Here is a 17,598-nt window from a genome sequence, read left to right on the forward strand (position 1 = left end):
AGGATACGTCAGACAATATTCTAAGAATATCACATACATAATCTCACTAATAAAAACAAACAAAACAAAACTACAAGGTACATAAAATTAACCCTGATGTTACATTTTAGGAAAACTGAGGCTCAGATAATTCAAGTAATTTCCCCAAGATAACCCAGCTAGTAAGTGGGTTCTAATCAGTTCTTCAAATCTCAGAACTATATGGCCTCTCAAAAAAAACTATGCTCTCTATGGTTCAAAAACATTTTCTTTATGCTTTTATAAATAGTGGGATTAATAGAAAAATGAATTTAATCCAGAATATTAATGGATTGGAATGGTTTTTAATTACTAGAGAAAATATGCTAATTAAATGTGTAAAATCATATTCTGTACCTCAAAGCTCAAAGTACCTGTTTTAAAAAAAAGCCTACCAAAACATACATGATGAAGAAAATACCAAGGTCCATGACTCAAGAGCAGAGAGCTGAGTAAATAGCAGATGTGTTGAGAGTAAAAAAAGCCCATTCAAAGTCTGATTTAGATACAAAATAGAGAGGATGAGAAAACTCAAAGGTTACATACAAACTGCTATGGGTGTGTCCCTTCTACTAGCAGAGCACACAGTGACCAGTACTATATGGGACCATTATAGCATAGTGTCTATGGAGATGCATTCTAGACCTCACTATTTACTACCTGAGACCACTTCTCATATTCTCTATTATTTTTCTAAGAGACAAACAGGAAAGCACAGTGCATTCCTGCATCTACCTAATGCTTTACCCTTTCAGAGGCAAACTAAGATATATTCTAATATCCAACAGGTATATTAATGCCATATCTATTTGTTCCCTGGAAAATAAACCATTTGATATTCATGTTGAAACTATCAAAAAAAAAGAAAAAAGGCTGTTAGTGTAGGAAAGACATTTGCAGAATATTCAAGAGAAAGAAATCACATTTTCCAGGATTCAGTGGTCAGAACCAAAGACAATGCTCACTTCATGTCCCTACCTACTAGTGTCACAAAAGCAACGCTGTGCTGGGTGCCCTGAGGTGGAACTGTATTAAACAGACTGCCGGAACACTACCAATTCATTTAGGAGAAACTCGTTACTTTTGCACTGATGCATTCATCAACTCCCCAACCTGAAACAATCATTTTGTGTGTATCGATGCAGCCAAAATCATTTACTATTTAAATGGACTGATAATCAGGTGTAAGATGTACCAAACAGACCTCATTAAAAATTAAGAAAAACTAATACTCTTTAAGGAAAAACTAACAAATGTATAGAAGCCTTATGAAGGAAACACTAAAACTCAATTAAGATATAAAAGGAGAATGACTAAATCGTGGTATGTCACTGAAGCAGAATATGGACATATATTAAAAATAATGCTTATGTACTTGAAAGTTGCTAAATTCTTAATGTTCTTTTAAGAAAAAAAAAATTCTGTAGCTCTGTATGGTGACAGTTGTTAACAAGACTTACCGTGGTGATTATTTTACTATACAAAATCAAATCACTATGCTGTACACCTGAAGCCATATGTTTGCCAATTATACCTCAATAAAAAAAGAAAATAATGCTTATGAAAGAATTTTTACATTGAGAAATCACAATATAATACCAAGTAAAAGAGAGTAAGTATACAAAAAGTATGCTTTCAACTCTATTAATACATATATATACACACACTTATATATGTAAACTTTTTATTTGTAAGTAGTGGGAAAATACACGTTAAATATACATCATATGATGAAATAGTCTTGGGTGGTAGGGATATGAGTGATTTTTAAATTAATTTTTTTATTACACTTTCATTGTTACTCCACATTTTCTGTAATGACCATGAATTACTTTCATAATTGGGGAGTTAAAGATGAATATTTTAAAAGAGCTTTAAAAAAGCAGATGGATAAACTGCTATTTGTTTGGCCCTTGGGAAGAAAACAAAGATTAGACTGCACCTTATTTGTGTAAAACCATCACAACCCTTCGTGTTACTACCCTTAAGAGAAGAAAGGCTTCTCACATCTAGTTTAGTCAGAAAAAAAATGAAAATGTTTTAAGTACTGAAAAATAAGAGCAGTAAACATCCAGTGGTGTTTAGAAATCACCATCACTGCATCCCCAATGACATCGAATTTAGGTAGCATCTTGTAGTTTAAAAAGTTCTGCCATAATATAATCTTTGTCTTCATGTTAACTCTGTGTGAACGATTTTTTTTTTTTAAATAATTATTTTTTATTGAAGGGTAGTTGACGCACAGTATTACATTACATTAGTTTCAAGTGTACAACACAGTGGTAGAACATTTATATACATAATTCTAGGTTCCAGCTATCACCCTACCAAGCTGTTACAATATCTTGACTATATTCCTTATGCTATACATTACATCCCGGTTACTTATTTATTTTACCATTGGAAGACTGTCCTTTTTTTTTTTTTTTTTTTTTGTGAGGGCATCTCTCATATTTATTGATCAAATGGTTGTTAACGACAATAAAATTCTGTATAGGGGAGTCAATGCTCAGTGCACAATCATTAATCCACCCCAAGCCTAATTTTCGTCAGTCTCTAATCTTCTGAGGCATAACAAACAAGTTCTTACATGTAGAACAAATTCTTACATAATGAATAAGTTACATAGTGAACAGTACAAGGGCAGTCATCACAGAAACTTTCGGTTTTGCTCATGCATTATGAACTCTAAACAGTCAGTTCAAATATGAATACTCATTTGGTTTTTATACTTGATTTATATGTGGATACCACATTTCTCTCTTTATTATTATTATTTTTAATAAAATGCTGAAGTGGTAGGTAGATACAAGATAAAGGTAGAAAACATAGTTTAGTGTTGTAAGAGAGCAAATGTAGATGATCAGGTGTGTGCCTGTAGACTATGTGTTAATCCAAGCTAGACCAGGGCAATAAAACATCCACGTATGCAGAAGATTTCTCTCAGAACAGGGGGGGTGAGGTTCTAAGCCTCACCTCTGTTGATCCCCAATTTCTCACCTGATGGCCCCCCTGCGACTGTGCCTGTCTTAGGTTGTTCCTCCCTTGAGGAATCTTACCCGTCTCTGGCTAACCAGTCATCTTCCGGGGCCATACAGGGAAATGTGAAGTTGGTAAGTGAGAGGGAAGCCTTATTGTTTGAAAAGGTTAGCTTTTTACTTCTTTGCATATTTATGCCCTGTGGCTTCTATGCCCAGCATTTGTCTTGAGGTATCTTTACCACTTGGAAGAATTATGATACTCGGTAAATTTGAAATGAGGCACGAATTCTATTTAAGGGTTGTAATTAGGAAGGAAGAAGAAAAGCTATAGAAGTAACAGGCGGAAGAAAACATGGGAAGATTGATTATTTCTTTGACATATCTTCTTGTAGAGTAACTTCAGCATGTATAGGTTTTAAGCTACTACTTAAATTGTGCACACACATTAACATAATAGGAGTATAGTTACATAACCAAAGCATATCTGTAATTACCAGCCATCTCCAGTGAAACCAAGAAAACCAGTTAGGCACCTTAGGCATTTGTGAAAACTTATCTATGATATGGTGGATATTGTCCAACTGAACTTGAACAGTCTGAGAGAAATCAGACAAATTAAAACAACCCATTCCTGGGGAATGTTCACATCCCATATGTTCTTTTAACAGTAAATAGTCTGTAGTTGTAAGACTTTGGAGCGCTACAATTTGCACTTCTCCAAATTCTTGGTTGAGTTCCAACACTATAGATCCAGTCAAATTTGTTGTTTTACTGTATGCACAGGACAGCTTAGATATCTCCTTCCTCATTCCCATGGCAAGTCCAGGAACTGGTGGGATGACTGCATCTACAGCTGTAGCAGTGCATGGATCTTTGTTGGTGTTTTTTGATGATCATCTTCTGGCATGAGTCTTCCCGAGAGTGCTGATGTTGGAAGTTCTTTTTCATATCGTATCTTAGTTCATTTTCGGGGTAGCCCAATTAGGCTTTGATCCTCTGTATAAACACAAACAGACCCTTTGCCTACACTTTTATATGCCCCTTATACCCTTGTGTAGAACTCGTTGGAGGTTACCACACAGGAACTGCCCTTTTTTTTTTTTTTTTTTGCTTTGTTTTTGGTATCACTAATCTACACTTACATGACGAATATTATGTTTCCTAGGCTCTCCCCTATACCAGGTCTCCCCTATAAACCCCTTTACAGTCACTGTCCATCAGCATAGCAAAATGTTGTAGAATCACTACTTGCCTTCTCTGTGTTGTACAGCCCTCCCTTTTCTCCTACCCCCCCATGCATGTTAATCTTAATACCACCCTTTGTCTCCCCCCTTATCCCTCCCTACCCACCCATCCTCCCCAGTCCCGTTCCCTTTGGTACCTGTTAGTCCATTCTTGAGTTCTGTGATTCTGCTGCTGTTTTGTTCCTTCAGTTTTTCCTTTGTTCTTATATTCCACAGATAAGTGAAATCATTTGGTATTTCTCTTTCTCCGCTTGGCTTGTTTCACTGAGCATAATACCCTCCAGCTCCGTCCATGTTGCTGCAAATGATTGGATTTGCCCTTTTCTTATGGCTGAGTAGTATTCCATTGTGTATATGTACCACATCTTCTTTATCCATTCATCTATTGATGGACATTTAGGTTGCTTCCAATTCTTGGCTATTGTAAATAGTGCTGCAATAAACATAGGGGTGCATCTGTCTTTCTCAAACTTGATTGCTGCGTTCTTAGGGTAAATTCCTAGGAGTGCAATTCCTGGGTCAAATGGTAAGTCTGTTTTGAGCATTTTGATGTACCTCCATACTGCTTTCCACAATGGTTGAACTAACTTACATTCCCACCAGCAGTGTAGGAGGGTTCCCCTTTCTCCACAGCCTCGCCAACATTTGTTGTTGTTTGTCTTTTGGATGGCAGCCATCCTTACTGGTGTGAGGTGATACCTCATTGTAGTTTTAATTTGCATTTCTCTGATAATTAGCGATGTGGAGCATCTTTTCATGTGTCTGTTGGCCATCTGTATTTCTTTTTTGGAGAACTGTCTGTTCAGTTCCTCTGCCCATTTTTTAATTGGGTTATTTGTTTTTTGTTTGTTGAGGCGTGTGAGCTCCTTATATATTCTGGACGTCAAGCCTTTATCGGATGTGTCATTTTCAAATATATTCTCCCATACTGTAGGGATCCTTCTTGTTCTATTGATGGTGTCTTTTGCTGTACAGAAGCTTTTCAGCTTAATATAGTCCCACTTACTCATTTTTGCTGTTGTTTTCCTTGCCCGGGGAGATATGTTCAAGAAGAGGTCACTCATGTTTATGTCTAAGAGGTTCTTGCCTATGTTTTCTTCCAAGAGTTTAATGGTTTCATGACTTACATTCAGGTCTTTGATCCATTTTGAGTTTACTTTTGTATATGGGGTTAGACAATGGTCCAGTTTCATTCTCCTACATGTAGCTGTCCAGTTTTGCCAGCACCACCTGTTGAAGAGACTGTCATTTCGCCATTGTATGTCCATGGCTCCTTTATCAAATATTAATTGACCATATATGTCTGGGTTAATGTCTGGATTCTCTAGTCTGTTCCATTGGTCTGTGGCTCTGCTCTTGTGCCAGTACCAAATTGTCTTGATTACTATGGCTTTATAGTAGAGCTTGAAGTTGGGGAGTGAGATTCCCCCTACTTTATTCTTCTTTCTCAGGATTGCTTTGGCTATTCGGGGTCTTTGGTGTTTCCATATGAATTTTTGAATTATTTGTTCCAGTTCATTGAAGAATGTTGCTGGTAGTTTCATAGGGATTGCATCAAATCTGTATATTGCTTTGGGCAGGATGGCCATTTTGACGATATTAATTCTTCCTAGCCACGAGCATGGGATGAGTTTCCCTCTGTTAGTGTCCCCTTTAATTTCTCTTAAGAGTGACTTGTAGTTTTCAGAGTATAAGTCTTTCAGTTCTTTGGTTAGGTTTATTCCTAGGTATTTTATTTTTTTTGATGCAATTGTGAATGGAGTTGTTTTCCTGATTTCTCTTTCTGTTGGTTCATTGTTAGTGTATAGGAAAGCCACAGATTTCTGTGTGTTGATTTTGTATCCTGCAACTTTGCTGTATTCCGATATCAGTTCTAGTAGTTTTGGGGTGGAGTCTTTAGGGTTTTTTATGTACAGTATCATGTCATCTGCAAATAGTGACAGTTTAACTTCTTCTTTACCAATCTGGATTCCTTGTATTTCTTTATTTTGTCTGATTGCCGTGGCTAGGACCTCCAGTACTATGTTAAATAACAGTGGAGAGAGTGGGCATCCCTGTCTAGTTCCCGATCTCAGAGGAAATGCTTTCAGCTTCTCGCTGTTCAATATAATGTTGGCTGTGGGTTTATGATAGATGGCCTTTATTATGTTGAGGTACTTGCCCTCTATTCCCATTTTGCTGAGAGTTTTTAACATGAATGGATGTTGAACTTTGTCAAATGCTTTTTCAGCATCTATGGAGATGATCATGTGGTTTTTGTCTTTCTTTTTGTTATGTGGTGGATGATGTTGATGGACTTTCGAATGTTGTACCATCCTTGCATCCCTGGGATGAATCCCACTTGGTCATGGTGTATGATCCTTTTGATGTATTTTTGAATTCACTTTGCTAATATTTTGTTGAGTATTTTTGCATCTACGTTCATCAGGGATATTGGTCTGTAGTTTTCTTTTTTGGTGGGGTCTTTGCCTGGTTTTGGTATTAGGGTGATGTTAGTTTCATAGAATGAGTTTGGGAGTATCCCCTCCTCCTCTATTTTTTGGAAAACTTTAAGGAGAATGGGTATTATGTCTTCCCTGTATGTCTGATAAAATTCCGAGGTAAATCCATCTGGCCCGGGGGTTTTGTTCTTTGGTAGTTTTTTGATTACCGCTTCAATTTCGTTGCTGGTAATTGGTCTGTTTAGATTTTCTGTTTCTTCCTGGGTCAATCTTGGAAGGTTATATTTTTCTAGGAAGTTGTCCATTTCTCCTAGGTTTCCCAGCTTGTTAGCATATAGGTTTTCATAGTATTCTCCAATAATTCTTTGCATTTCCGTGGGGTCCGTCGTGATTTTTCCTTTCTCGTTTCTGATACTGTTGATTTGTGTTGACTCTCTTTTCTTCTTAATAAGTCTGGCTAGAGGCTTATCGATTTTGTTTATTTTCTCGAAGAACCAGCTCTTGGTTTCATTGATTTTTGCTATTGTTTTATTCTTCTCAATTTTATTTATTTCTTCTCTGATCTTTATTATGTCCCTCCTTCTGCTGACCTTAGGCCTCATCTGTTCTTCTTTTTCCAATTTCGATAATTGTGACATTAGACCATTCATTTGGGATTGCCCTTCCTTTTTTAAATATGCTTGGATTGCTATATACTTTTCTCTTAAGACTGCTTTTGCTGTGTCCCACAGAAGTTGGGGCTTAGTGTTGTTGTTGTCATTTGTTTCCATATATTGCTGGATCTCCATTTTGATTGGGTCATTGATCCATTGATTATTTAGGAGCGTGTTGTTAAGCCTCCATGTGTTTGTGAGCCTCTTTGCTTTCTTTGTACAGTTTATTTCTAGTTTTATGCCTTTGTGGTCTGAAAAGTTGGTTGGTAGGATTTCAATCTTTTGGAATTTTCTGAGGCTCTTTTTGTGGCCTAGTATGTGGTCTATTCTGGAGAATGTTCCATGTGCACTTGAGAAGAATGTATATCCCGCTGCTTTTGGATGTAGAGTTCTATAGATGTCTATTAGGTCCATCTGCTCTACTGTGTTGTTCAGTGCTTCCCTGTCCTTACTTATTTTCTGCCCGGTGAATCTATCCTTTGTGGTGAGTGGTGTGTTGAAGTCTCCTAGAATGAATGCATTGCAGTCTATATCCCCCTTTAGTTCTGTTAGTATTTGTTTCACATATGCTGGTGCTCCTGTGTTGGGTGCATATATATTTAGAATGGTTATATCCTCTTGTTTGACTGAGCCCTTTATCATTATGTAGTGTCCTTCTTTATCTCTTGTTACTTTCTTTGTTTTGAAGTCTATTTTGTCTGATATTAGTACTGCAACCTGTGTGAACGATTTTTATCATCCTCATCTTACAGAGAAAGAAAACAAGCTATGAGAGAGAAATGACTTGCCTGAGCTCACACTACTAGTAAATGGCAGGGCCAGGACTCCAACACTAGGATCCCTGATTTTGAGTCCAATATTGTCTAGAGAACAATAAAAGGTAACACCAGACTTTAGACACAGAACTGAAGCTGGAAGTGTTGCACTTACAAATATTTTTTCTGAGACTCAGAGAGATTTAGGAGGTTAACATCTGCTTTTTCCTCAGTTTAATTTTATTTGCATTTAAAATGTTTAAAGTGTTTGAAATCTTTTTCACTTACATTTTATTTTGAATAATTTAATTAGGTTTCTCTGGTTTTGTTTTACCACAGGCCTCATAAGTGAGTAGACTGAATTTTTCATGAAATATCAATTACTCATGTGTCTATTGTATGTCTATCTTATGTTTGAAATCTCAATGTATACAGTCATCTTTAGATAAGGGAAACAACAGGTGAAATCTATGCTATTAAAATGGGGAAGGAACAATTAATTTAATTCAACTTCCACTTTTTAACTTAAAGATGCATGTTAAGAAAGCATAAGAAATAATCTCTCACTTGGTTCCCTATTATTTTCAAAAATTCTTTCTTGACTTCGTCTTTTTTTCCCAGGGCAACACAGTATTATTTTCTCTTATTTTCTATAATTTTTTCCTATAGTTCTTTTCCTAACTTATTTCTCAGTTAGTTGGTATTGCATATATCTGTTAGGCAAATTCAAAGTATTTTTGAGACAATCTGTGGTATAAAAAGAAAGCAAACTATATGTCTATTATGCAGAAAAAAATGGAGTAAGAATGAGTGGAAGAAAAATGCCTCCTCAGCTTAAGAAGTAAAGAGCAGCTAAAAGGTCTAATCTCCTTTTCATCACCTTCTCAACCGAGCTTTCCTTACTCCTGCTATTGTACCTGAGTGAGTTATATACAGCTGAAGACAGTATTATTGGAATATTCTCCCCTCAAAAATAAGATGACAAACTGAGAAATACCAGCAATCTAAAACTATTAATTTTTCATATGACTGGTAGAGAAATCAGCTTATGAGTACACGAATGACAATATATGATAATTCTTTCTCTTTGTCAACAAAACAAAGCAAAACAAAACAAACTATTTTAGCAGAGAAGATGATCTTAGCAGTTTGCTGAAACCAGCAGGGGAATCAGAAGTCTTCACTGAAAACAGTTCTTACCTTCCAAAAGCATTTAAAAGAGCAACTATTTCCTGTCGCGTGAGTTGGAAGCCTTTAGATGGGCTGTTCTCTGGAAGCTTTTGGATTTCTTTTTCAGAAAATAATATCTTCAGGGCAGTTCCTAAACCCTGAGTCTAGAGAAAATAGTGATAAATTCATAATTAAATTCATGTAATAATAACCATTATAAAGGTTTAAAGGATTACTCAATCACAGGGAGAAGAATCAAAGAATTAATCTGAACTGTTTACCAAAAGGTTAAACTATATGGACTCAATTTTTACTTGCTCAGATTATTCATACGATAAAATTATCTAAGCTGTTAAGGAAACGTGAACACTTGTTGGACTCATATCATACTGTTCCAAATCACCGATATATCTTTTCTTTAACCTAGAAAATATCACATTAGGATTACAACGTTCATTAATGTAACCTTGAAAGAATTCTTTATAGCCCCTAGCAATTCAAAACTTAGATAACTACACTTGGTAATTTCTCAATTGTTAGCATTAGAGAAAAATAAAAATCTGATTTCAGTTAAGCCTCCATTAAAAATAATTCTCTCTTCATTTTCTATGATTTATTAACATCTTTGTAAAAAAGATAAGAGGTAAAATATCAATCCCTTTTACACAGAATATATAGGGAAACAGGCCTACTTGGTAGAACTTTCCAATTTTGTGACCAGATGGCCTTCTTTTGATAATTAAACAAATCCAGTTGCCAGATTTTGATAATTGAGTCTTTTAAGATTATTATGCTTTATATTTTTTATAGGTATGTAAAATACTAATATGCTCCATTTATAACAATTTCAGAAATGAATCTCAGATTGTACCAACAGAAACAGATACAATAAAACCAAAATTATTAACATAGAGTAATAAGGAAAACATCCTTACACGTAAGGATATAACACACAGAGTTTACTATTAATTTTTTTCATCAGTAAAACAAAAACCACACTTTTGATCTCTAATTCAATGAACAATGAGGACATTTTAATAAAAACTTTCAACTTCTCAGTGGAAAAACTTAAGGTTAGTAATAGTTTCAAAACAGAAAACAATACACAAACCTGTAATTTCCCCCATAATCTGCATTTGTCACATCCAACACAGTCCATTATACGGGAGATATTCTTGAAATGTAATCGGAATTCCTCCTAACATTCACAAAATATTATCATTCTAATTAGATGTTTAAAATTAAACTGTATTTGTCTGAATTATAAGGAATAAAAGTGTTAAAAGTTTATTAATGAGTAAGTTGTATTTTTCAACAGTGAAGAAAAACAGTTGAATTTGTATACTACAGATCAACAGGTCATTTTTGCCTTTTACATTAGTCCATTAGGAAAAAAACATAATTTCAAAAACTGTAACATTCCATAAGATAAAATATAAACAATATCTTTTATTGCCTTCAAAGTGGCTAATAGCTCATGATTTCTAAAAAAATGCATCAGAAGAACACACACTGTGATTTTAAAGAAAACTTTCTCTCAAAATAATACCCTTTAAAAAGACACTTACAAAGGTGCCACACTCATTGGTCAGAATGACTGAGTAATCGCTAAGGAGTTTGTCAAACTAGAAAGGAGAAAAGAATTGAGAAGGATATGTAGAGAAGGAGCTTTTTAAGTATTCTTTATGCTAAAATCCAATTTGACCAACTTCAACAAGATGGAGAATAGGGGAAGAACAGTTTAGGTGGACAGGATCAAAACAAGTCAACTGCTCCCCACCCTGACCCCCAGAGAAGAACTTTTTACCTTTAATGATTTGGCCCCTTTTTTGTCACCTGCAAACATGGATTTCTCATCAAAGTGCATGGGAAAGGACCTGAGGAAATGACAGATGAAAAATTCAGGTACAGTGTATTAGAGCTCTGGGAGTATTTTCTATCCCTACAAATATTTAAAATTTATAATTTACTCGTATAAGGCTTCGAAATGAAGGAAGGGGACAAACAGTTCACATGTAAACTATTCAATAAAAGTATAAAGCAAGATAAAGATGGCTTTGTAATTTATAAGACTAATGTTTTAAAGAAATTACATGGTAAAAATAATTTAAAAACTTAACTGAAAACAACTTATGTGAAAAATGTGCAATACTCTCTTAACATTTTCAAACATCTTTAAAATTTTAATGCAATTTACTTTAAATACTTACTTAATCCAACTTTCCTCCATGCTCATTTTAACCAGTAAACTCAAGTTTTATAGACTGAGCATTTTTTTAAAGGTTATATTCTACAAGTAAGGCTAATGTTCCCTTAGATATCTGCCTTATGCTAATGCACTTAGAATACCATCTGAATTTAAATAGCAACTGGAAGAGTACAAAATTAGTAGGGAAAAAACACAGCATTAATTTTTGATACTATGTAAAATTTAAAGTTACATTTAAAAATATAGTCTATTCTCAAGAGTTATAAGTTTCTGCAACAAAACTTCATAGATGCTTTTCAATCAACACTTTGAGAAAAAAAAAAATTAAATGCTGTTGTTTTACTGACCATTTTCCTTTTCAGATCTAAATTCTTCCTTTCCCTAACTTCTAGGGTCAGTTTTTGTTGTATTTCAAGTACTACACCTCATTTAAATACAAAGTGGAGAACTTCAGATCACTACTATTCAATTCTTACCTTGTATCTTGAAAAATATTCAGTAGAAGGGTTTTTGTGTCAGCATCTTCTTCTACATTTCCAGTGTAAAGATCAACAATTGAACGTTCAAAATATGGGGCCACCTTTGATAAAGCTCGAAGCTCAATTAAGTATAAAAAGTACAGATTCTTTAACCTTCTTGGACCTTCTCCCTTGGTTTCCACAGGGTCAAAGCGGCGTTTAAATTCTTTCATATTAGGTCCCCAGCTAGGTTTGCCCCAGGTTTCTAAACAGAAAGAGAAATACGTAACATACTTTTAATAAATAGGACTTTTTTCTCTATAGAGAATATGTATTTCCCCACCCCAGTTTTTATACTAACAGAAGGCAAAATTTCTACATAAAAATTTAATTACCTTCCAAAAGATAATTTGCACACAGATGTAAATTGATACTAGCATGAAGTCCTGATATAAGCTTGTAAAAGACTCTTTTCTCCAGACACAAACCTATTTAGAAAAACGTTGAGAAAGAAATCACATCCATTTAGATAACAGAAATACCAAGTCAAGAAGATTCATCACATAGGCTTATTTTTATAATTAAGATTCAAAGACATTAAAAATAAGTCAAGGAATAATATAAAATAATCAGATCAAAATTCTTGCATTAGAAAAGTAAGATTCTGACCTTAGAAAGGAGTTAACTGAATATGGTAATTTTCTCTTGCTGTAAGAGTAATATAGGCATTGTGAATGTACCTAATGCCACTAAATAGTAAACTGTAAAACAGTTAAGATGATCAACTTTATGTATATTTTCCCACACTAAAAAAAGCAAAAATTTTTAGAAAATATTCTTTACATAAAAATTTAAAAATAAATAAAAACACAAAAAAGCAAGTTTTAAGAATCCACCAGATGCAAAGCCATTAGTTTTTTCCCTCCCTTGCCCCATCTAACAGGATTTTTTTGTTTTGTTGTTTGTGCCTTTTGGGTTTTTTTTTTTTTTTTTACCTCTCCCTGGGGAAAATGGGCTTCAATAGTGGACACTAAGAAAAAAACCTCACTTATTTGCTGAGGGATTTTAAAATCTAAGAGTATATATGTGAAGATGTATCTATCTTCAATTTACTGTCTACGTTCTACCATAGATGGCTCTGAGGCAAGTAGCTTTCAATAGGAAAAAATAATCTTTTGAGATCTCATTCCCTAATTCAGAATTCTTGCTAGAATATTCTGGGTCATGGATGGAGACCAAAAGATAGAAATTAAATTCAGTTTGTAACTTCCTCCTAAAGATATAGCCAATTTTAAATGTTTACAGTACAAGGGATACAAACAATATGAATAAATATGAATAAATCAGGTACTGATTTCTCTAGTAAAACTTTCAGTCAAACAACAAAATGATCATATTTGTAGTTGAGTTTCTTTTCCTTCCATCCTACTTCCCAATAAATGCCTAAAGACTAGAGAAGGGAAAACAGGCAAAGCAAAGCTGGTGAAAATTCATATGCCTAAAAAGGAGAACATGAAAAACTAGGATGCAATTCAAATTTGTAAAGCCCACAAAGCCCCTGCCCTGAAATAGGTGATAGGGAGGAGGAAGAAGTGGAAATATATTTCCATTTATAAACCAAAAATTCAGTAAGTTAAGCAAAATGGTAATAATAGAATATGTGTCAACTGAACACACAAACAAGACACACAACACACTTTGCAGGAAATTGCTGAACAGCTTTCCCTGTGTGCAGTCTGCTGCTAGGCCTGAGGCTGTCTCTGAACACTGAGGTCCAAGTACAAGTCTTCACAGTCATATTCTTAGGTAACATCTGCAAAAGCTGATTTACAAATGCAAAATCCACCAACTTCTATTTCTAACAATACAGATCAAATTCAACCACCCAATTTAGAAAATGGTTCTCTTCTTTTGGATTTAATTTCATTCAAAAACATTTTCAGCAACTAACTTATAGGACACTGATACATAGTTTTTTCTCTCAGAAAAGGGCAAGATTTATGGGAACAGTATTACCTGGCATTTGGACTAATTATTTGTTTAGTGATTTTCAAAGGAATTTTTACAGGCATCATCTACACTCACAGTGTAGATAAGCTGAATGGCTAATGCCACTCTCACGCTCCAGATGAGGAAACTGAATCTCAGAGAAGTTGGTCTATTGCCTATAAATACTATGTATCAATATTCAGGGACTCCCACCAGTTGACTACTAGAAGAGTAGTTATCGCAGTACACCCTAGAATCCGACATTGCCCATAAAATTCATTCTCATCCTCTATTATCAATATTCAGTCTCTGACCATTTCTTTTAAGCTAAATATTCTTTTTACAATTTGTAGTTCTAGAATAAAGTGTATTAAAACTAAGCATCTTCTTCCACATAGGCTATTTATTAATATAATTCCCAGAAGTTTTAGCATAACAATAATGTTTGCCTTAATCATGGCCAAGATGTGCATAGTTCATTAAAGAGAAATCATTTTCAAAAGATAACATGACCAATTAACAAACATAAAATAGAATTAACTAAGTTTAACTCTGTGGGAACTATGAGATTATGGTCATGAAATATCAATTTTCCTGTATCACTCAACTCATTTATCTTTCATTAACATATATTAACTTTTAGTTTCATAAATCAATGGCAATTTGGTAAATTTTTAAAAAGCATCATATATCCTGTTATTAACCAAAGTTGTTAAAATCTTAGAATGTTTCAGCTTTCTATTAATATCATTTTATACTTTCAACACAAGAAAATAGAAGAATGTAAAGTATCTAATTACTGGGATTTATACTGCTTGACCCTTTAATTAGACAAGTTTAGTTTATATTAACATGTGTAAATACGTTTAAAACCTTTTGAATTCAAATTTACCTTCCCTCAATTTCCTATATTAAAAAACAACTTTATAGTCATTACTAGAAATGCAGTTTGGATGACCAATTACTCTCAGAATGGAAATAAGACTACAGAGCCAGTTATGAAAACCCAATGACAGTATCTGCCTCATATGCCTAAAAAGGAGAACATGAAAAACTAGGATGCAATTCAAATTTGTAAAGCCCACAAAGCCCCTGCCCTGAAATAGGTGATAGGGAGGAGGAAGGAGTGGAAATATATTTCCATTTATAAACCAAAAATTAGAGGTTTGAGGCTGATCAACAGCTTAAATTTTCAAGTAATTATACCCCAAAATAATATAACACGTTATTTTCTTTCAAACACTGTCAAAATTAGTTGTTTAGATTATAAATCCTAAAACTGACCAAAATATTAAATAAACCAATACTTTTTTTATAGGAAGCCAATAAATTTAAAATGCAGACATAGAAGTTTACCTTCTAGCCATGTGTAGAATGATTCTCCTTAAAAAACAAAAACATACACACACAGGATTGGGTTAAAGATCTTAATATTTAATCATTCACAAATTAGAATAGATTAAGTTTATAAAGTATTGTTTATGACATATTAAAAACTCTCTAGAAATGTCCACTGATTCATGGTTCTAGAAAATAAAACTAAAATATAATTTAACAACTTTGGGAGAATGTTCTTATGTATGGTATTTTGACTAGTAAAATTTTTGAGAAAACACTTAAATCAAAATGTTATGTAAATTTTACTCAGTAGAAGTCTTAAACATCTGTTAAATATGAGGGGAAAGACTTTAACAATCTTAAATTTGCTTTTGATGATAACCATAGCACTCTTCAAAAATTCCAGGAAAAATAGTAAATTATTAATACAATAATCAAATTATGAATTATTTCATTTTTCCTGAGCCAGTCAAGCTAGATATATTTCCTCAATTATAAGATTACTTAGTTTCAAAGGATAATTTAAGAATCCCTTAATTTTCAAGATAAGTCTTCAGAAAAAATGACTTGAATATGGAGGGACCTGACTTCTCTGTGTACTCATGCTAAAAGAACTATTTCTAGACAAATACTGTTCTGAGTGAAGAAAAACAACAGGCAGTCAGTAATGATCAAAATAGTAAATGCACTTCCTAAGTTACCTACCTTTATTTTATTTTAATTTAGAAAAGTAAAGTATGATAAGAAAAACTCAACACACAGATGAGCTGAGCAAGGGGTCTAGGGGATAAATTAGTGTAGAATTACTTTGCCTCCTTAGAGTCTCCACACTTTGCAAAACAACACAAATACCTTCCTACAGATTCATCATTCAACATACACTTAAAAGGATCATTCATCATTCTCTCTCTCATTTATTCAAAAAACCCCAAATGCTAACAAAAAACTCTAGCTCTGTGGGCTCCTCAATAATCTGGTCTCCGTTCAACTAATTTAAACTCCTCCCCCTATATATAACAGGGTCCCCCCAAACATGCTTGATTTTTCCTTTCTCAATGACTTTGGTCCACGCTATTTCCTCCAAAAAGCACATACTATCCAATTCTACTGGCCTAAATCTGTCCCATTATTCAAAATGTATCTCAATGCCACCTCCTCTGGTAAACCTTCCCAGATCACTCCAGTGAGATATGATTTGTTCCACCTCTAAAGAGCTACATCACCTACTGTTTTTCCTATGTATGCATAGGACTTCCTTATCATTACTTTATGTGTAGACTTCTTTATTATTATTTATGCACAGTGTTATCATCCCTGCTACATATTGTGAGCTCCTAGAGGAAAGGCATTATGTTTGATACATCTTTCTATCCTACACAATGCTCATCACTGTGCTGTTGAACACAGATAAGTAAATATCCATTTGAAATAATTATTTTGGCTGTTTGGAACACCTTATGACTGAAATTCATTCATTCAGTAACCTGGAGTACCCAATTATTGATAAATTAGTATTCATCAGATTAAACATTATAATGATAGAAGTAAGGTTTTAAATTTCAGAGTCCACTAGATAATAAAGAAGTCACAAGACAAATTCCCTGGTAAACTATTTTGATCTCTCTCCATTTCTTCAGAACATATTCAAGTAGATTATAATAACCAGAAAATAGGGAACATGGAATGTGATCCTGATTTCTATACTGAACACTAAGGCAAAATGGTCTTTATACTTTAACATAGGATAACTCTACATTATAAAAGAAACTCTTGTTTTTCTGTCACCATTTATTGGCAGCTATTATCTGAAAAAACAGGATAAATACTTTCTTCTGAATTAAATAAAGGACAAATGAATTTTTGATAGTTAAGAATATTTCCTCTATACTTGAAGCAAACACAAACACAAGAGTGTTTTAACTCACCATCATCTTCTCCTGAAAGAGAAAACAGACAGGATTTTAGAAAAAATCTTACACAGTTAAAATTCTAATCCTACTTATTTTAATTATTTTAATTGGGATTAATTTAAAATTTACTGTATGTTAAACTATTAATTTTACTTGGTCATTGTGTAGTCATCCTGCAAATGAGACCTTTTAATAAGAATATGGGCCAAGAATGCTTCCAAATTCATTCTGTGAGGCCAGCATTACCCTGGTATCAAAATCAGGCAGACACTACAAAAAAATGAAAATTGCAGAACAATATCCCTGTGAACAAAGTTATAAAATCCTTAACAAAATATAAGCAAACCAAAATAAAAAATACATCAAAAGGATCATTAATCACAATCAAGTGGAATTTATCCCAGGAATGCAAGGATGGCTCAACATCAACAA

The 17,598-nt window shown here is 33.9% G+C and overlaps 1 protein-coding gene across 2 annotated transcripts in view; it reads right to left on the reverse strand.

The window, feature by feature from the left end:
• ERO1B (endoplasmic reticulum oxidoreductase 1 beta) overlaps positions 1-17,598 on the reverse strand; it is a 52,421-nt gene that overhangs the window by 3,679 nt on the left and 31,144 nt on the right. For both annotated transcript variants that reach the window (XM_036919312.2, XM_036919311.2), the window contains 7 exons: positions 17,182-17,193; positions 15,275-15,301; positions 12,325-12,417; positions 11,948-12,194; positions 11,070-11,139; positions 10,374-10,460; positions 9,293-9,426 (listed from right to left, as the gene is read on the reverse strand). In XM_036919312.2, the coding sequence (XP_036775207.2) occupies positions 9,293-9,426; positions 10,374-10,460; positions 11,070-11,139; positions 11,948-12,194; positions 12,325-12,417; positions 15,275-15,301; positions 17,182-17,193 (670 nt within the window). The remainder of the gene's footprint in view (positions 1-9,292; positions 9,427-10,373; positions 10,461-11,069; positions 11,140-11,947; positions 12,195-12,324; positions 12,418-15,274; positions 15,302-17,181; positions 17,194-17,598) is intronic.

The sequence above is a fragment of the Manis pentadactyla genome, chromosome 8 (assembly GCF_030020395.1).
Source record: "Manis pentadactyla isolate mManPen7 chromosome 8, mManPen7.hap1, whole genome shotgun sequence".
NCBI lineage: Eukaryota > Metazoa > Chordata > Mammalia > Pholidota > Manidae > Manis > Manis pentadactyla.